Source organism: Urocitellus parryii, chromosome 11 (assembly GCF_045843805.1).
Source record: "Urocitellus parryii isolate mUroPar1 chromosome 11, mUroPar1.hap1, whole genome shotgun sequence".
Classification (NCBI taxonomy): domain Eukaryota; kingdom Metazoa; phylum Chordata; class Mammalia; order Rodentia; family Sciuridae; genus Urocitellus; species Urocitellus parryii.
In genome coordinates, this window is record NC_135541.1 from 69,947,107 (window position 1) to 69,968,676 (window position 21,570).

Sequence of the window (21,570 nt, forward strand, 5' to 3'; positions counted from 1 at the left end):
AATAGTCAAATTCACTTTCATTGTTATCAGTTTTAGTATAAGAAATTAAAGTTTCTAATTTATTTCTAAATAAGTAGATACAAGTTTTCTTTACAAATTTCAAAAGATGGAATATATAATGAAAGGTACATGTCTCTTCAACTCCTGATTTCATCCAGCTCTCCCCCAAAGGGGCCAATGATACTAGTTTCTCATTAATATTTCAAAAAATATTTTTGTACATATATTGGTTACATGTAATTGCATTTTTAATAGTGATCAGAATACATACACTGTTTCAGACATGGTTTGAACTTCACATTACATCTTTAAAATCACTATATATTAAGCTATAGAGAACTTCATGATATTTTGTTTCATGGCTATTCCAATATCAGCACATATGAAAATTTATGGTACCAATTTTATGTAGTTATCAAATTTTTGCTGTTAAAAATCAATGCATCAAATGACTCTTACATATGTATAATATTGTAAGTGTGTGTTTCCTAAAAGTGAACATCATTTGCCAATGTATGCATGCTATATGTCTGTCTAATATAGGACAGGCACTGATATCTTCTACAAAGTACTTTTTATCTTGTTTAAAACTTTACTGAATGAAAATGAAAACCATGCACATCAAAACAGGCCAAGCATACACCACAATCTACAGATTTCTTAAGGATAAACTAATCCTTTTTAAATAGGGAGGCAAACTTTTTTACAAGATTACCAATATATTTACCAGGAGCAGACAATACTGAAGTCAGGTTATCACCAAATGCATCCAACACGCCTGCAATCCAGGGAGTATTATCATTTTCTGTAACTTCAATTCTTTCTTTCAGTTGATTAATTATTTCATTCATTTCCTTGGATTTCTTCCTAAATCCTTCCTCAAGCAAATCCTTTTGAATCTAAAATAAATAAATATGCATTAGAAGGGATTTAAATATTTTACAATTCTGATTCTTGAAGAATCACAATTAGTCAAAATTTTGTAAAATATCTCTTATCCCTAGAATGTTTTCTCCATTATTGTTAAGATAATTTAGTAACAAAAACTACCATCTGGAATAGACCTAGACACTATTAAGGAAACATAGTTTCCAACTTGCTTAATATTAACCTACCATTACAATTCTGCTGCTATGATAACCAAGGTGATAAAAACTTCTTCACATTCTTCCCAAAAGAAAAGCCACTGGTCTGACCAAATATACACTCAGTGCCACTGGGGTTGCATGGTCTCAATACTATAGTGATGATGAGAACTCACCAGCTAATCTAGAAATCTGTTCTCATATAACATCTAGATGGAATCTGAAAGATTTCCTCCCATGCAATATGTGTGCTCAGGCAGCTATACAAACCTGGAGCAGATTGTAGCAATCTTAGAAGCTGTCACTTCCCTGTGCTTTTAATTTCAGAAATTTCTAACAGTTTTATATTGGTATGAATCTACCTAGGGTTTTTGGGATATGAGTAGGTATCTTGATAATATGAGTCTTGGGAATGCAAACCAATCGCTGCTCATATTTACTACAACTCAATGGAAAAATCTATTTACCCTGACACTTGTGAGACCACTTTAAATCTCCCAAAACAGCAGCTTAAAATAAATTTGTAATCTCCAAGGATTGATAAGTCATAAGACCTGGATCTCCAGACCCCAAATAGGAGAAAAAAATTCAAAGAAATTTTAAGGGAAAAAAATAGTGTTTGTGGGCAGGGGGAGGGGGGTTAAATATATATTAACACTTAGAATAAATCATAAGCAACAGATGGTGATATTATTACTTCTGTGAGCTGAGTGTAATCTGCACTATTCCTTCTGGGGCCCCAGGACCATCAGAACTACTGAGCAGGGCATCACCCACCTTCAGCTGGTGCTCCAACATGGTGTTCTGGTTTTTCAGGAGCTCTTCTCTCTCCTCCTCCAGCTTCTTTTTCAGTTGCTCCACGTTTTCCTTGAAACTCCTCTCTTGAGCCTCCATCTGTTGCTGTTGTTCCTGTAGTCTCTGTCTTGAAAGCTCCTCTTCCCTCTCAGCTGCCTCCTTCTTGGCCCGCTCCTCTGTCACAGGAAAGTTTTAGAAAAGGAAGAAAGAAACAGCAACTATACTATAATTTCCTGAGCTCAGAGACCAAACCAAATCTGAAAGGCAGGGAAAGGCAGGAAATCACAGAATTCACACAAGTCCACACCATCAAGTGCACATTTCAGAAACTGATAGAAAAGACCCTGCCCATCAGGCTGAAGTCTGACCTTCACTACCCCTTGTTCTTCACACATTCAGCAGAGCATGCATTCCACAGATTCACAGACCTGTTGGAGGGCATTACAGGAATCCAACCACCATCTGGGAGTGGAGTCATGCCCCTGTACCTGCAATGGCCTTTTCCCCATCAGTGAGGGCTTTATCTGCCTGCAGGATGAATTTCTCTGTTACTGCCTGTGACTGCAGGAACCTCTGGAAGACATCACCTGCCTATGAAGCCAAGGAGAAAGAAAGAACTTATATTTCACTGAGAGACCGCTTCTGTAAAAACAATATATCAGCCAGAGGCAGTGGTGCACACCTGTAATCCTAGCAACTTCGGGGGATAAGAAAGGAGAATGGCAAGTTCAAGCCAACCTCAGAAACATAGCAAGGCCCTAAGCAACTTAGCAAGATTCTTGCTCAAAATTTAAAAATAGCTGAGCTGGTAGCACCACCAGTAATCCTAGTGACTTGAGAGGCGGAGGCAGGAGGATCACAAGTTCAAAGCCAACTTCAGCAAAGACTAGGCACTAAGTAACTCAGTGAAACAAGGTAAATAAAATAATAAAATAGGGCTGGGGATGTGGCTCAGTGGTTAAATACTCATGAGTTCAAGCTCTAATACCAAAAATAATAATGATACTAGGAATAAATTTAAAAATAAAGGGAAAGGGTGGGGGATGTGACTCAGGATTGTTTAGCACCCCTGAGTTCAATCCACAGTCTTCAACAAAACAATAAAATAAAATAAAACAAACAAAAAAACCCACATATGTGTCCATATCATTTTGGCTTCAAGGATAAAATTCCACAATGGCTCCCTTCTAAGTGACCAAGCTCCTAAGTATAACCTGAGACCCTCCATTATCTCTCTTCCTGCCCCCTCCAGCCCCTCTCCCAAACACCTTCCCTCCACCTGCTTTAAGCTCCAGCCAGTCTGAAAGATGGGCATTGTACAAACAACAGTCTCTGATGCTTTCATATATTTGTCTTCCAATGTGAAGTGCTGCCTCTGGTCTATGTTGCTGCTTTCTCCCACCACTGGTGGTTATAACTTTGGACTAGTTATTAAATCTGGCTGGGCTGCTCAGTTCAGATGTGTAAAATGTCCACCTTAGGAGAGGTTATTCCATAAAGTTGTTTGGGGAACTAAATTAAAAGTTCTCAGGAAAGAACATATCACCATGTCTATAGTCAATAGAATTTGAAATGCTAGTTGTGCCATTACTATGTTTCCTGCCACCACCTATGTAGCCTGTTGTCCCTGGCTCATAAGTGATATCACTCAATATGTAATAGTCCATTTAATTGACTCTTTCTTACGTTGATCAGCCCTGGAAGCAAAGGCTCTGACTGAACCTTGGGAATCAGCAGAACTTGGCACATTTCAAGTAATGTGGATAAAGAAATTCATAAGTTCTTTCTGTCTTTCCTGAATTTCTGAATCCATAATACCTTTCAAAATAAACACTCCCAATCTCAGGAAAATATAATAAATAGGAAGCAATAGAAGCCTAAGTGGGGTCAGAGAGTAGCTCAGTGGTAGAGCTAGATTGTCTAGATTGCACAAAGCCCTGGTTTCGATCTCCAGCTTTGAGGAAGAAGGAGGGAGATAAAGGTATCATGCTTTCTTATCACTCAAAAGTAGTGCTTTGTCCTCAGATTTAAGATATCCTGGACTATTCTGTAAGCTCCCCATGACCCCATATTCCTCACCTTGACTCCTTTCCTGGGCACTTGCAAGTAGTCCTGTTCAACATTTTCCCTTGCTTTCATGTAGAGCTTGTGGCCTCCAGGAACAGAGAAAGTTCCTGCAAAAATGCTTTCCATTAGGGTCTTTGAAAGCAAATTCAGTTCATCCTGACAGTATTTTTCAGAAGTCTCTTCATTCTTCAGCAAGAAGTAGTTCTTCTTCTCCTCTATTATTTTCTGCAATGGAATTACAGACATGTTACTGGAAGATAGGAATGGAAAAGAGAAAAGTCCAAAGAACCTGATAGAAAGGCTAAACTAACTGAATTTATCCTGAGAAAAGCATTCAAGTGGAGTAAGATTTGGGATGAGTTGGAAATCACAAAACATGTCTTATTGCAACCCTGAAGATTCTCTGTAAGTCTATAGGAAATTTTTTTTAAATTTCCTGGGACTCAAAATGCTCATCTCTGAGGTGAAGGGATTGCATTCCAGAAATTCTGTGGTGTCTTGCAGCTGTGAAGTCCTGTGATTCCATCTTCAATGATGCAATGATACAAGGAGTAACATAAGATGAACAGCAACGTAGAAAGAGGGTCTGGTGAGAGAAACTGATTCCTAGGAAAAGGAGAGTGTGCACAGAAGAAGAAACAGTATGGGGGTGACTTGTGAATATTCCAAGCTGGCTTATCACCCATAGAAGGATTAACAAGTATCCATTAAATCATTCAGGGGGATATCTATACCAATTTAGCTTCAATCATCAGGATATTACAGAAGATATCTATTTGGGTTTTCCTTTAGTCATCTGAGACATTTCTGGATAATGTGCCCCAAGTTTGGGGGAAGGGGCAAAGAGGGATATATGGTCATTGGGAACTGTATTCCTCATGAGAATCCAAAGTGCTTTATCCTTGAATTAGAGAGAGGAACCCTGAGGTCCATAAAGGCACCTGTATGCTTCATTTTCAAGGGAACTACCAGAAAAGGTAATAACTGAGACAATTACCACCAGTTCCTTTTGGAACTCCTGATTTTCATCCTTGAAGGAGTGCTCCATGAAGACTGTGATGGCTTCCTTCTCACAGGCTGCGTGTGCCTCCAGCAGCTCCTGGAGTGTGTCTGTGGGGAACTGCACCCGCTGGGCCATCTGCTCACTGTAGTGGTCAGCTGCCTTCTGCACAGCTGCTAAGTTCTCACGCTGGGCCAGAGTAGTCACCGCATTCTCCAAACAAGGCACTGATCCACTAGCGATGGTATCTACATAGGTCACCACCAGAGTCCCCAGGCCTGAGGAAGCCAGAAATTTTAGGGGATAAATTGGAATCTATAACTCAATAAGATCCAAGATTCTAAGACAATATTTCTAAAACCTCATACACATAAAAACACACATGCCTACCTCTTTCTACTATCATCACTTTGGTGTTACTATTGACCTCAGTTTTATGGTTCTCTAGGCCACAGTATTTAAAATGTTAACTATCCACCTCCCTGTAATATACTAAGTGTATATGGAAAGCATAACGTCTCAAAAGTCAAAGGAAAACACATTACATAGGTTGACCAATGAGGAAAGGTATATCAGATTATATTTATTGCCAAAACTTTCAAAGGATTTTCAGGTATTTACAAACCAGTACTTATATATGAACTACTATAAATTTCCAAAATACACATCATATTCTCCTTGCAAACAACACTTAACATATAAGAATTCCCCTAAAAAATAGTATTTATCTGTTTTTAATACCCTGTTCGTGATTTTATTATCAATGGAGGATTTTTCAGACATGTGGAAGCCACAGACACCAGTAACAAAGTGCACAATTTTTCAGAAGGTTTATAAACCCTACCAAGAATTTGATTAAAAAGTGTACACATTTCTTCAATTATGAATATACATTACGACAGTTATACATAGAATCAAACAAAACTAATGGGAACACATTGTATAGTATATTCAACATGTATTAGTCAACACAGAAATATGAAAAGACTCACGATTGCCAGTAACCACAATTCCCTCTCTGAGTGTCTTGATCTTTGCCTGGGTGAAGATGTAAGAACTGAAACTATTTGTTTGTTCCTGGAATTTAGGATCCAGTTGGTCTTCTGAGACACTCTCAATATGGGCAAGGTGTTCTTTGTTATTTGTTGGCCGGTCAAAGACAAAACACTTCCGTTTTGGAAAGAAATTCCTAATGCATTCCCTGGGCTGATTGAACATTGAAACTTTGTGGCTCCTCCCTGAGGGATGGGGAAAACAAAGAATACAATAGAAATTGTCTTGGGACAGGGAAATAAAGTTTTTTTGTAACTATAAGAGATGACAGATATATTATTGGCTTCACTGCATTAATCACCCTACTCTCTGCATCCCATAATATTGGGATGTAAACCTCAAATATATATATTCTAGTTTATATTTTTTAAATAACTTCACACAGTGTTAGCTATTTTTACCAAAAAACTCCAAAGACCAAAAGTAAACAGAATGTGATTTTAAGATTTGAGACAAAGCTTTTCTGCCTACCAGTTTTTTTAATAAATGTTTTTAGAAAGCATAGAGAAATCAAAGCATAAAAGAATAAAATAAAATCAGAATTAGAATTTCCTGAAAGATCTCTTTAGCTATGCACTCATGTAAATAATTTACATGTAAGCAATATATATACAAATTAAGACATTTTGAAATTGTAACATGAGTAAATATATTGGAATTAAGATAAAGCCATCATATATAAAGTAAAATGAGTGTTATGATAATCATAATAAATGTTGGAAAGGAATAAATGAAAGAGAGTCATGCTTCTTGAGGCTTATTTAGAACATAAAGGTATGGGACTGAGAGTACTGGGAAGTGAACGCAGAGCCACTCTAGTGAGCTACATCCCCAAATCTTTTTAGTTTTTGTTTTAAGATTCAATCTTGGGGCTGGGATTGTGGCTCAGTGGTAGAGCGCTCGAGTAGCACAGGCGGGACCCGGGTTCAATCCTCAGCACCACATAAAAATAAAGGCATTGTGTTGTGTCCATCTACACCTAAAAAATAAATAAATATTTTTTTAAAAAAGATTCAATCTTGCTAAATTGCCCACATTTCCCTCAAACTTGAGATCCTGCTGCTCTAGGCAGGGCTCACTACCAGTGAGTTATATTCTCAGCCTTTTTTATTTTTTATTTTGAGACAGATCTCATTAAATTTGAACTTGATGCTCTCCTGCTCTGTACTCCAGAGTACCAAGTATTACAGATGTCACACCCAGATTACAAAGGTTTTTATATGAATGAAATAAATACACTAATATTTTTAAATTATATTTTTGAAAGAATATCTGTGTGAGATATGTATTTTTTCCATGAGATGGGCTTTGGATTATAATTTCATGTCTAACAATTTTGAGGCCATTTGTTCTACTAAACAGAGGAAAGCAGATGCCAAAGAGAATACAGCAGTGTCTGGTCACTAGGAAGTTTTAGCCTCCATTGTAATCAGGAAACTAAAGTAAAAATTGTTAAAAAGAAGTTGGTTTTGAATAATTTCATTGTACTTTAGGCCTTACATTTCTTAAGTAAACATCAGTTCCTGGAGCTTTTCAACCTATACTCCACTCACCATTTCTACAGACCTCAGTTCAGTTTCAAATACCAATAGAACCCCAGAAATGATGGACAATTTTCAGTGATCCCGCTCACTCCTGAGCCACACTCTGGTACCTTTAATCAGCTTCAAGGCATTCTCCAGGTACTGGTCTTCTGTGATGAGCTAACCATCAAACTTCAGTTCCAGGGTGAAATCCCGGACAGTCCAGACAAAGTCTGGAAAGAAACTCACAAACTCTGTGCAATCTTCTATTTCATCAGGATCTGAGGAGGACTTTGTCCTGATTAATTCTGTCAGCTCTGTTACATAACTAGGTCTTGGCTGAGGAAAAAACACCATTTCCATGTTTCCCTATTAAAAATTTCTTATAAACAGCCTCTTTTGCCATAGGTGCTCACTGCTTCACCAGAAACTACTAATTGACAGGGCAAAAGATAATGACTCAAATTCATTCCCCTAAACTCAATGACAGGGTGGTTGAGTTCCTGGAAGGATACTACAGCTGGTCCAGGGCCTGCTGATTGATGGTGCCCATGCTGTTGTAGACAAAGGTGCTGCTGAGAAGCACGGCCAGGGCAAAGATCCAGGAGTCATTCTTAGGGTCACCCTAGGAAGCACATTACAGCAAGGGTCTTAAGGGTTATATTTTACAAATTCATTATGACTTTATTCTTTCAGTCTTTCATTTATGGGTTTACTAAAGTACTCATATGCAATGAAGAAAGACCTGAACAAATAACAGCTTTGATAATTATAATGTTTCTTAGAATCATAATTTCCTCATATGATGATTTCCATCTTCACATACATTTTTTCCCTCAACTGGATGAAACAGGATAATATACATATAAAAACTAGTACTCTATTGGGTTCTCAGTGGAACATTGAGAAGAAATAGCATTTCTTCATTCTATACATATGTATTGGCCATAGGCTATATATATATATATATATACACACACACAGGCATATATATGTACTTATCATTGTAGATATACCTGGGCATAGATGGCTACTGAACTCACTGCTCTTAGATTTGGAAAAACAAATTTAATAATGACACGTTACTTTAAGATGACTAATTCAGAGCAATAACAAATATTCACAATAATAAATACAACTAAAGATAATAATATATATTTTAAAAATTGGATCTTAGTAATTTGTATCAGTAGTGAAGTCCATATCTATAATATTAAATTAAAAACTACATGTCAATCAAGAAAGAACAAAGCTTTGAAAATTCAAGAGAAACATGTATGAAGCCTTCCTAGAGATCACAAGCTGACCATTAGAGAGTTGGCAAAAGGTTGACAGAACAAATAAAGATGATCCTACAAGTAGAAAGATCCACAGAAATAATACTAGAGATTGTAGGTTTCAGGGATCTTTGCAATAAAAATAGTTATTTTGTTCAACTGAGAAGCAGGAAACAATGTTGGATGGTGAGCGCTGACACAGGTTGATGAAGAGCACTAAAAATGTCAACCTAATTGTTCCTATAAATTATAGCATTTGTCTAAATTTAATATAGAATTTACTTCTAATATAAAGAGTATATAAAGCTTATTACTTGAGAGCAAGGTAATAACAGATTCAGGCCTATAATATTCTATATAGCAGTTTAAGGGTGAGGAGATTAACCTATTCATTTCTTTATTTCTCTAAACCCTAATTTTTAAAAAGTAATCAGAGTTCTCTGTAAAACTAGGATTTGTGGCAAACAAAAACTCATTTAGATAAACACGTACCATTGTTTTATACATGGCTTTCAAATGCCTATGACAATGACATCCTAAGTAAACAGAAAGAAAAATTCTAAAATTTATACAGGACCTCAAAAGACACTGAAAAACCAAACCAATCTTGAGCAAGAACAAAGGTCAAGGTATCACACATCCTGATTTAAAATGTTACAAAGCTACAGTGATTAAAACGGTATGATAATTTTGTGAAAGCAGGCATCTAAACTCATGGAACAGAAGAGCAACCAGAAATAAATCCATGCTTTAAGAGTCAATCAGCTTGGATAACAGTGCCAAGAACACACAATAGGGACAAAATGGCCTTGTTAACAAATGATGTCAGAAGAACTGGATATCCATAGGCAGAAGAGTGGCTAAAATCAACTCAAGATAGATTTGAAACTTTCATTTAAGAACTGAAAGTGGATGTACTACTGTGTGTATATCCAAAAGAAATGAAGTTGAGGGATGGAATCAAACCAAGTGTTCATCAATGGATAAATGGATGCAGAAAATGTGGGAAATGCACACACCAGAATAACATCATCCATAAAATCGAGGAAATCTTGTCATTTGCAACCACATACATGAACCTGCAGAACTTTAAGCTAAAGTGAAACAAAGAGAGGCACAAAAAGGTACATACCACCTGACCTCACTTATATGGAACTTAGAGAAGTTGCATCCATTCAAGTAGAGAGTGCAATGGTTGTTGAAAGGGTGGTTCAAAGGCAGGGAAAGGGTCATAGAGAAATGTTGGTCAAAGGACACAAAATTTCAGTTAAATAGTAGGAAATAAATGACCCTATGTCATAAAATTTCAAGAGGAAAATAGGAAAAAGCTTCTTAGCATTGGTTTGGCATTGGTTTTTGTAGAAAATACACCAAAAGTAGAGACAACAAAAGCAAAATTAGACAAGTGGGAGAACATCCAACTAAAAACCTTCTTGCAAGCAACATAAACAACCAGCCATGTAAAAATAAACTACAGAATGGGATAAAAATATTAGCAAACCATATCTAATAAGGGGTTAATTTTCAAAGTATATAAGAAATAAATATGAGCAAATAACTTGAAAATACGTTTCTCAAAAGTTAATACACAAATTGCCAATTGATACATGAAAAGTTATTCCACATCACTAATCATCAGGGAAATTAAAGTCAAAATCACAATGAGCTATCACAACAATTAGGATGGCTAAGAACAAAAAGATAAAAGATTACATGTGTTGATGAGGTTATAGAAAAAAGAACACTTGTATGCTGTTGATTGGAATGTAAATTGGTATAGCCGTTATGGAAAACATCCTAGAAATTCCTCAAAAAATAGAAGTACCATATAATCCAGCAATATCACCTCTAACTAGAAAGTCAAAGGAGGTAATGTCAATATTTCAGAGAGATACCTGCCCTCCCTATTTATTGCAGCATTATTTCACAATAACCAAGATACAGACATTTATCAAGGAATAAATGGGTAAAGAAAGTATAGAGTAAGAGTATTCAAACCTAAAAAAAAAGGAAATCATGCCATTTGCAAAGCATGTATGAAAATTGAGGGCATTATGCTAAGTGAAATACACCAGGTTCAAAAACAAAAATACTACTTCATCTCATTCAAAACTCATAAAATGGTCTAGTAATCAAACCTGTAGCAGCAGAGAATGGAATAGTATGTCTGGAATCTGCAGGATGGGAGAAATAAAGAGATATTGGACAAAAAGTACAAAGTTTCAGTCATGCGAGATAAATAAGTTCTGGAAGTCTAAGGTACAGCATGGTCACTAAGTTAACACTGTATCATATACTTGAATTTTGCTAAGAAGCTGTGTCTTTAGTGTTCACACTACAAAAAGAAAAAGAAAACTGTGTGAGGTGACACATATATTAATTTGTGCTGATCATTTCACAAAGTAAATCAAAACATTATGTTGTACATCTTATATGCATACAATCTTTTCTTAAATGTTTATTTTTATTTTTTAGTTATATGTGGACACATATTTTTATTTTATTTTTATGTGGTGCTGAGGATCAAATCCAGTGCCTCACAGATGGTAGGCAAGCGCTCTACTTCTGAGCCACAATCCCACCCCAAATACATACAATTTTATTTGTTAATTATATTTTTTGAATTTGCAAAAAATAATTTGTTAATTATATTTTTAAAGCTGAATAAATATTATTACAGAATATCTATCTCCTTATGGAAAACAGGAGAGTATGAAAATTTAGACACTTTAATAAGTCTCAAAATAGGCATAAAAGGAAGATCACAGGTTGGTATTGTACCTCTGTCGTGGTGTGCTTGCCTAGTACATGTGAGGCACTGGGTTCCAGACTTAGCATGACATAAAAATAAATAAGCAAAATAAAGTTATTATGTCAAAAAAGGACAGATTACTCAGTTTACCTATTGTTAGAAAGCTACAATATCAAAAAACCATCTTAAAATGTGTATTATAAGTCAAAAACATGCTTTGATAGAACCAGCATAGTTGTGGATTTCTAAAAGATTTCCAGAATGTTCTGTGGGTTACTGATGAGCTTCACCATAAGAAATGCAAACTTAACTCTTCAAACTCTAACACTCAAATACAAATTGCATTTTATAGTTTGAATGGTGGATCAGAAGCCTTTCCTCATCCATGGAGATGCAGCCAACACCTCTCCACACTCCTATCAAGTTCTCTTTATATACAACTCTATGTATTGGAAGAAATTATCCACAGCTATTAGAAGTGCAGAAGGATGACAGCCCTCAGAGGTCAGCACTCTTAATGAGAAAGGCTTCCAGGGCAGACTTCCAAGGACTGATCAGCACCAGGGATCAAGACCCAACTTCCTTGTCTCAACGCAGGATCCCTCAAAAGGGCCATCCCAGACACAGATTTCCCCATGGAAGTGACAGAGGTCAGACATTACTGCAGCATGGGGTCTTCCTCTCTCCAACCTGCTTCTTTCCCAGGCCCTGTGCTTAATCTGAAGCATAGGTGTGGTCTCTTCAATGGGACTAAAGGGTATTTTTGAGGACAGAGCCTTTACTTTGTCAGTAATGCCTATCTACTGAGCCCAGAAGCCTTGAACTTAATTACTTATTAGGCTTTTTTATATAGAATCAAAACATTCACCCCGGAATCAAAACATTCACCCCGGAATCAAGAAATAAAGTATCCTATCTAATGTACCACAGATTCATCTCAAAAAGAACAAAAGGGCAGTCAGTTAGGGTAGATAGATGATGGGGTGGGCAAGATGGGGCCTAATTCAAAAAGAAATAAAATCCTAATACTTCCAGAACACTTCCTCCACCTCACAACCTGTTGCCAATGTTACTTCCCCTCCAGGGAATTGTTCCTCCCAGAAAGGAGTTATTAATGAGTACTTCCTGGAGGCTCCTTTCCCACTTTTTGGGTTAATCCTACCTTTTGGTCTTATAGGCAGTATAGGAAAAGGGGGCATGAGAATAAAGGAAACATGAAATCTATATAAGGACAGGATTCACCCCATCCCATGGATACTAACACTGAATCACCACCCCCTACCCGGAAGAAGTCTGTTTCTATTTTATCCTTTAAATAAAACTTCTTTTCTGTACTACATCGGCATTGCTCTGGTATTTAATTTCAACACCAGGGAAATAAGGACCTTATCCTGATTTCCAAGACCTGTTTCAGGAAGATTCAAGATTCAGTTTGCGGGGCTGGGGATGTGGCTCAAGCGGTAGCGCGCTTGCCTGGCATGCATGTGACCCAGGTTCGATCCTCAGCACCAAATACAAACAAAGATGTTGTGTCCGCCGAGAACTAAAAAATAAATATTAAAAAAATTCTCTCTCTCTCTCTCTCAAAAAAAAAAAAAAAGATTCAGTTTGCTCATTCACTATAGTTCTGTTTCCAAATTTCACAAATAGATCAAAGCGGTTAAATTGTAAAGGATCATAAGGCAATAAGGAGAAAATTCAGCATAGTGAGGATCTGAGACTCACTGCCTCATCTCACCTTTTCCACATCGCCCAGGCCCTCAGTGTCCAGAAGGACAAGGGTGTGGTTTGGCTTGTTGGGGTGGGGCACACACCACATCCAGATGCCCTTTGTTTCAGATTGCACTGTGGAGCCCAGTGGGAAGCCTGCAAGGGAAGAGGAGAGAGCAGCATATAGTAGGAGCAGATCTTCTAAGCAGCCTAGGACACACATAGCCAGAAGTCTTGGATTGTAAATACCACAGTAGTCAGGATGGTGCATTCTCTATTTCCTCAAGAATGTCTTACTTTGCAAGCCACCTGTTTCAATGTGCAGAGGTCATTAAACATGAGAGTGATAGCATTCTCAAGATGGCGGCAATATCAAAATCTCAATAACCACATAAGCATAATGGCTATCTTGTATGGCATTAAAAAAATGGGAACATAGTTTGTCATCATGTAAGTTTCTTTTCAATAGCGCTGCTATGTCAATGTTTTAGCACTTCCACATCTACTATAAAGCAATATTTTTTTGTTTTTTATTTTTTACATTTTAAGAAACCTTTACATAAGAGATAGGAATCTGTCTTTTAATTATTGGTGATTTTATTTAGTTTCCATAGAAAGATTGCTGTCATTTCATGGTAAAGCTAAAGATTATGGAAAGGAATGGTTAAGAATGAAAAGATAGTAAAATTTTCTTCTGCTCTGAAAAAAAAAGATGGAGGCAAATCATCTATGAATCAGACTAAATGGAAGGCAGCAAGAGTTTATTGGAAGAATGGTTGGGTTCAATGTCAGAGAGGAGTTTATAGAAGAGAGATATGAGAAAACGAAAGATAGTAAAAGGAAACTCGGATAATATTATTCATACTGAACAATTGATGTTTGAGGGGTAAGGATTTGTTCCCAAGATGTAGGATCTCTATTCACTCCACAGATTGTTTCTTTTGCTGAAAAGAAACTTTTTAGTTTGAATTCATCCCATTTATTGATTCTTGATTTTAATTCTTACACCACAGGAGTCTTGTTAAGGAAGTTGGGGCCTAATTCGACATGATGGAGGTTTAGGCCTACTTTTTCTTCTACTAGACGCAGGGTCTCAGGTTGTATTCCTAAGTCCTTAATCCATTTTGAGTTGAGTTTTGTGCATGGTGAGACATAGGGGTTTAATTTCATTTTGTTGCATATGGATTTCCAGTTTTCTCAGTACCATTTGTTAAAGAGGCTATCTTTTCTCCAATGCGTGTTTTTGGCGCCTTTGTCTAATATAAGATAATCTCTAGGTTATATAAAGAACTCAAAAAGTTAAACATCAAAATATCAAATAATCCAATCAATAAATGGGCCAAGGACTCGAACAGACATTTCTCAGAAGATGATATACAATCAATCAACAAATGTATGAAAAAATGTTATCATCGCTAGAAATTAGAGAAATACAAATCAAAAGTACTCTAAGATTTTATTTCACTCCAGTCAGAATGGCAGCTATTATGAAGACAAACAATAAGTGTTGGTGAGGATGTGGGGAAAAAGGCACACTCATACACTGCTGGTGGGACTGCAAAATGGTACAGCCAATATGGAAAGCAGTATGGAGATTCCTTGGAAAATGGGGAATGGAACCACCATTTGACCCAGCTATCCCACTCCTCAGTCTATACCCAAAGGACTTAAAGACAGCATACTACAGGGACACAGCCACATCAATGTTTATAGGAGCACAATTCCCAATAGCTAAACTGTGGAACCAACTTAGATGCCCTTCGAATAGATGAATGGATTAAAAAATGTGGCATATATGCACAATGGAATATTATTCAGCAATATAAGAGAATAAAATCATGGCATTTGCAGGTAAATGGATGGAGTTAGAGAAGATAATGCTAAGTGAAGTTAGCCAATCCCCAAAAAACAAATGCTGAATGTTTTCTTTGATATAAGGAGGCTGATTCTAGTGGGGCAGGGAGGAGGAGCATGGGAGGAATAGATGAACTCTAGATAGGGCAGAGGGGTGGGAGGGGAAGGGAGGGGGCATGAGGTTAGAAATGATGGTAGAATGTGATGAATATTATTATATAAAGTACATGTATGAAGACATGAATTGGTCTGAATATACTTTGTATACAATCAGAGATATGAAAAATTGTGTTCTACATGTGTAATAAGAATTGTAATGCATTCTGCTGTCATATATAAATTTAAAAACTAATTAAAATTTTAAAAAGAGCTAATAAATTAAAAAATACAGTGTAAAAAAGTGATTAAAAACAAAGACAAAGCAAGAAATAAACAGCTCACAGGTGCAATGAGATGTGAAATCAAGAGAGGGTTTTTAAGATGACAGACATTCAAAAATCTTTCCATATTGTTGGAAGTAGTATATAGGAAAAGTAGAATATGTTGTCTGAGAGGAGAGACAGGATATAAGAAAAGGTATGATCCTGGTCATAAGTAGGAAAGATTTTCCTTACTGAGGATAAAGAAAAGAATATTAATTGGAAGAGTTTACAATTAAGTAGTAATTTGGTGGTGAGATTTAGGATGACAAGTTTGCTTTATTGAGAGGAGTTGGGTCCTCCCTTCATGTGAATGGAAATCAGCACTAAGAAGCTGCGATTCAGCAGGAGTCAAGCAACTGGCCCCACCCAGGACCACCACTCACCAGTGTTCTGTCCTGCCAGACGGTTCATCAAGTAGGATTTTCCCGTACGGTACAGTCCAACAATGGCCACCACTATGACTGGCTGAGAAATCTTCTCAAGAATCTGTATAGCCTGCTGGTTCACCATCAGCTGCTCATTGTTGTTTTCCACCAGACAAATTGGGGCTGACATTTTTGGTCCAGATGCCATAGCAACCTGCTAACCTGGAAGAGCATCCCAGGAGAAATGAGATTACAAAATCATTCTCTGCCTCAGAGCTATCCAAGCACCATCAACTTAGGACTGATGAGACTTCTGCATTTTGTATGGGACAACACTTATCTGAACATGAGCAGACTGCAGAAGGTCTCCTCCATCATTCCCCCAAACCTCTAATGACATTTGGAATTATCTAAAGTTGTACTTCAATTGTAATAATAAAACCCAAGGCATTATTATATAATAGGAGGCCTAAGATAAGCTGTGTCTCTAACCTTATTGATATTTAAAAGTAACGCAAATTTGAAATTATTATATTCACTTTGCAAATGAAATAAGTGAATTTCACAAAGGCTTAGTGATTAAGTCATACAGGCACAATTAAGAACCTAGAAAATCAAACTAAAAATGGCCAACTTGAAAGTTCTAAGCCCTAATTTCCTCCATGGAGACATTATCAAAAAAAAAAAAAAAAAGCTCTAAAATGGTTATAGTAATCTTATAGGAACTCTGAAAAAAAAATGAAAAGTCAAATGAGACAAAGCTGAATTCATAATGGTAGGAATTCCATGGTGTCAGCCTGCTCATTCGCAATCCATTCACCCAGAATGGCAAGGTCTTTCCTGAATAGCATGAAAACATATTTAGCATCATTAATCACTAGTATAAAAGAAAAATCTGAGGCGAAATACATTTTAAAGAGTTTATTTGAATAAGTTATTTTTCATGAACTGAGGAACAGATTGAAAGACAGTGTTGGTGTTGGCATTTGTGTTCTGTTGGGCAAGTGTCAGAGGCAAGTATTTATTAAGAAAATGTCAAAGCAATGTAAAGACATTATTTGAAAGGGTTTAGCAACAAAACCATTATTTTGTAGTTAGAAAAATCCTAATTTTGTGATAGTTTCTTTGAAAGTTTTTAGTCACATAACCATGTTAGTGGGCTGCTTATTAATAGTGTTAAATTTTGTTTTTCTCTTAAATAAGTATTTATGTGAAATGACTCAAGATTAGTGTTGCTTAATTTTGGAGGTTAAGCAAGGATAAGGCTATTTTTAAGGCCTACTTGGTTTTGCTTGTTCAGTATTTTTCATGTCTGGCCTCCATTTTAATTTTGCATTAACATTAATGAAATGCAAATCAAAGCCATAACAAAGTGTCACTTCACACCCATGAGGATTGCTACAATAAAAAATTAAACAAAATATGAGTTAGTTTTAGGATGTGGAGAAATTAGAAATTGGTAGTAGAAACATAAAGTGGGGAAAATCTGATGATTCATCAAAAAAATTAAACTCAACATTAGCATTTGATCCAACAATTCCACATTTGAGTACATACAGCACACACACACACACAAAAAGAAAAAATAAAAACAATGAAGTCAAGGACTTGAACAGAGAACTATACCCATAATTATGACAGCATTATTCACAAGAATCAAAGTGTGGAAACACTCAAATTTTCATTGGTAGATAAATAGATTAACAAAGTATCCAATTCTGTATAATGGAATGTAATCACCCATAAAAAGAGGTGAAGCCCTGACACATACCCCAACATTGATAAATTTTAAGGACATGATGCTAAGTGATATAACCCAGACACAGAAAGACAAATATATACTTCTGCTTATGTGAGGTACCTGATAAAGCCCAATACATCTAACAGAAAAAGTAAAGTAGCGATTATTATGTGCTGTTGGGAGGAAGAATGGGGGATCACTATTTAAAAGGTACAGAGTTTAGGTCTGGATTGTTGAAAAAGTGCTGGAGATGTTTAGTGGGAGTAGTCGCACAACAATGTGAAACACTCATGTCCCCAAATTGTACTCTGAAGAAGTACAGAGAATTCTTAATCCAGTAAATTTTGCAATGTACAGTTTACCACCAAAAGGAAGAGGAGGAGGAGGAGGAGGAGGAGGAAAGGAGGAAGAAGAGAAAGAAGAAGAAAAATTAATAATTTTGGATATTATGAAAATCTATTTCTCTGTGCTATGCTATAACAACCACCTGGAAGAAAATCCTCCTCAAAGACATTGATTATGCTAGAAGTTCTTTGATCAATAGCTTGCACTAGCTTTGGAATGACCAAAACATATTCTTGAATGCACCAGTGTGACTTAAGTGCACTTTTATTTCCAGGATTAGAGGAGTGTTGGGAATGGGGGCTGGAAGCCCTGGGAATGAGGCTTGAACAGAGACAAGAGAATCAACTTGAGCCCCTGAGATCAGGGTGGGGAACATAGTGAGATCCATTCTCAAACAAATAAACATAAAGAGATGGGGATGCAGGAGAATGTCTGGAATTTTAAGAATTCAGATACAGCCTGTACTGAGAAGGATCCAGTTCTCTGCAACCTACTCCCATGGATGAGAATTAAAATGCATATAATATTGTATCTCTTTAGTGAAACAAAGGGGAAGGCATAGGAGATTTCATTGTCATTTATTTTTAGATAAAAGTTTAATGTAAAAAACGAACTACTCTGTGTCTAATTACTTATCCCATGCATCTCCTGGCACATTTTTTGTTTTCACTACATTAAAATGCTTTTCTATGATAACAGCTTATTTTTTCATTCTTGGAATATGCAAGCATAATGTTGCATAGAAATGTCACCTATATTCAGTTTTATAATTATTTGTTAAATATTCAAGATGCATCTAGTGCCATCAAAATTATCAGCTCTATCATTTACTACTAGAGTGGACTTTATCAAAGAGTTTCCTTTATTTGAGCCTAAGTTCTTTAGGATAATTATAGAGCTAATGTGAGTAAAATTAAGGTTGAATCTGATTGTTAAATGAGACACCACAAACATATCTTAGCATAGTATGAAACACAAAATATGAATTCACTAAATGTCAAGTTAGATGAAAATTAAATTATAATTACAATAAGCAAATGGGCTCATTAGATTATATATTTCAACAAAATCTGTATACTATGAATTACAAAAAATAAAATTACCATTAAATTTTTCAGCAGACAGAATAGTAGTCAAGTTCAAACATACTGTTCCTGTTTGACAACCTCTTGTCTGCTTCTTCAGTATAAGGAGTGGGGCATATGGAGGTAAAATGTGAACTCCTAGCACCTACATTATAATTCCTGGAACTGTGTGCTCCCTTCTCTGAAGTAAGGATCAAAGGCAGGCCTAGGATGATGTAGCTGTTAACTGCAATCATCTTTAGATACATCTCTGGTCTCTTGGCTTTAAATGAAGCCTGGGACTTTTAAATTCAAATTATTCTATTTGATCCCATTCAAAATGTTTTTCATTATACATAAGATTCACTCTAAGCTATTGTTAAAATGTAGATTCCCAGCTAGCAATGTGTCTCAGTAGTAGAGTGATTACCTAGCATGCAAGAGGTCCCCAGCACCACCACCACCAAAAAAAAAAAAAAAAAAAAGAATTCCTAGTGCTGTGGTGCACACATAATCAGAACAACTTGAGAGGCTGAGGCAGGAGGTTCATAAATTTGAGGGCAGCCTCAGCAATGTAGTGAGACCCTGTCTCATAATTTAAAAACTAAGCACTTGATATGTGGCTCAGTAGTACAAAGATTCTGGGTGCAATCCTCACTATCAAAATTTTTTTTAATTAAAATCTAGATTCCAAGGCCTAAGTATTTACACCTAACAAATGCTACAGGGGACTCTGAGGTCCCTGTGAGAAACAAACATCACACATATGCACATACGAAGTTTTGACTATGAAGTTATTTTGAACTAATAAAAGTTATGAATTTGAACTAATAATGTAAAAATGATAAATCAAGTCAAGGTAAAGACTGAATTGCATGTTTAAAAAAAAAAATACCTTCTTCCAGCACCAGAGGTTCCAGCGCAGTTCTCAGCTGCCTCACACTCACTCCTTGCTGTTTTTTCTCTCTTCTACTTGTCTGCCACCCTTTACATAGCTATAAAAACAAACAAAAGAAAAACATAAAAATACTTAGAAAACTCATCCTTTCCACAAATATAATGCTGCAGTAAAACTGAAATTGAAAGTGAATAATTTATACTGTTTTTTTCACTGATTAGAATGGGTTTGCCCGTTAGTGAACGCAGAGCCAAAAAGCACAACCAGGAGATAAGAGCAAAGGAAGCCCTAGTACTCACAGCCAGTAAAGAGAGCACTGAGGATATTATCCAAAACACTGTCTGTTTTATTGTAGAAACTTATGCATATTCATATTGGAAAGACTCAGACGTCATCACTTGAGAGATGGGCACATTTCTGAGCATGCTCAGTTAGAGACCATGCCGCCTCTTACATTCAAATGTTCAAAGGTGGAAACAGGACACCTTTGGGATGACGGAGAATTTAGAATTATAATGGGATTATAATGTGGAAAGTTTACTCTAGGCTACCTAGAAAAATGACTAGGTGATTTTGGCTGGTTTAAATGATGCCTTGTGGTTTTCTCTGGCAGGCCTTATCTGAAACAAGAAGACAACTTAGCAGCTTCTTTGCCAGAAAGTGCTGGTACTTGCCCCCAAAGTTCCTGCCTAGAAGTTGGCATCATTAAAGGTAGCAAAGGCATGTCTGGAACATCTGAGCAGAGCTCAAATATGGATGTTTGGTGCAGAGGTGAGAGGTCAGAAGAGCCACAGACACTCCACTGTTATACCCAGGCAACACAATCCTGCCAGGTTTTATTTGTCCGTGTCTTGGAAGCTTTCACGGGATCCTTTCTGGATTCATCTCTCAGGTTGGCTTAAGATTCCTGAACACACAAGGAATATAGAAAATCCATGGCATAAATGTTTACAAAGATATTATTTCAAATCATTTCTTCTTTTAAAACATTATTTACTTAATGGAAATTCCTAGAAGTTTTATTAATAAAGACTTTTAGTAAATTTTAACATATTTTTTCATAAAATAAGGAACATTAAACAGATAATTGCTTATTAGTAAATTATCTAGACAATAAAGATAAGATAAAGTGAATAACATCTAATTTAATTTATTCAGAGATATTCACTGTTAACATTTTTCTCAAGATTTTTATGCTTCCCTGATATAGAATCTCTCCCAAAACAGGTGTCCCTTTTTTACAGAAACATAGACAATTGGCCCAAATACAAGGCCTTTATATAGTCAAGAAAGTTATTGAGAGTACCTATTCATGGAGTGAAGAAATTAATCAGTTCAAAGAGGAAGCTGAGAGATGAAATAGGAAAACCCCTGAGGAAGCAGGCCTTATTTGAGGGCAGAGGGTAGTTTCTGTCCTCTATTCCTTCCCCACTATCACCTTCCTTATCTGTTATTGTTTTTTTTAAAGGCAATGCAGTACTATTTTAAGCCATAAGGTCTCTATTGTGACCAATTTTCTAGAGCATCAGCAGAAAATAAATGGGAGTGACTGTGTTCCTATAACACCTTATTTACAATAGCAGGCAGAAGGCAGATTTGGCTCATGTGCTGGCCCTTGG

General features: G+C 36.4%; 1 protein-coding gene across 1 annotated transcript; it reads right to left on the reverse strand.

Moving 5' to 3' along the window:
- Positions 1-266: 266 nt before the first annotated feature.
- Positions 267-16,111, reverse strand: LOC113176955 (guanylate-binding protein 6-like). The gene is given in 10 exon segments (XM_077791231.1): positions 267-899; positions 1,863-2,056; positions 2,369-2,471; positions 3,960-4,172; positions 4,945-5,225; positions 5,940-6,185; positions 7,655-7,851; positions 8,039-8,148; positions 13,291-13,418; positions 15,922-16,111. Coding segments are annotated over 10 exon segments (1,890 nt in total). The 3' UTR covers positions 267-671.
- Between the last annotated feature and the right edge of the window lie 5,459 nt (positions 16,112-21,570).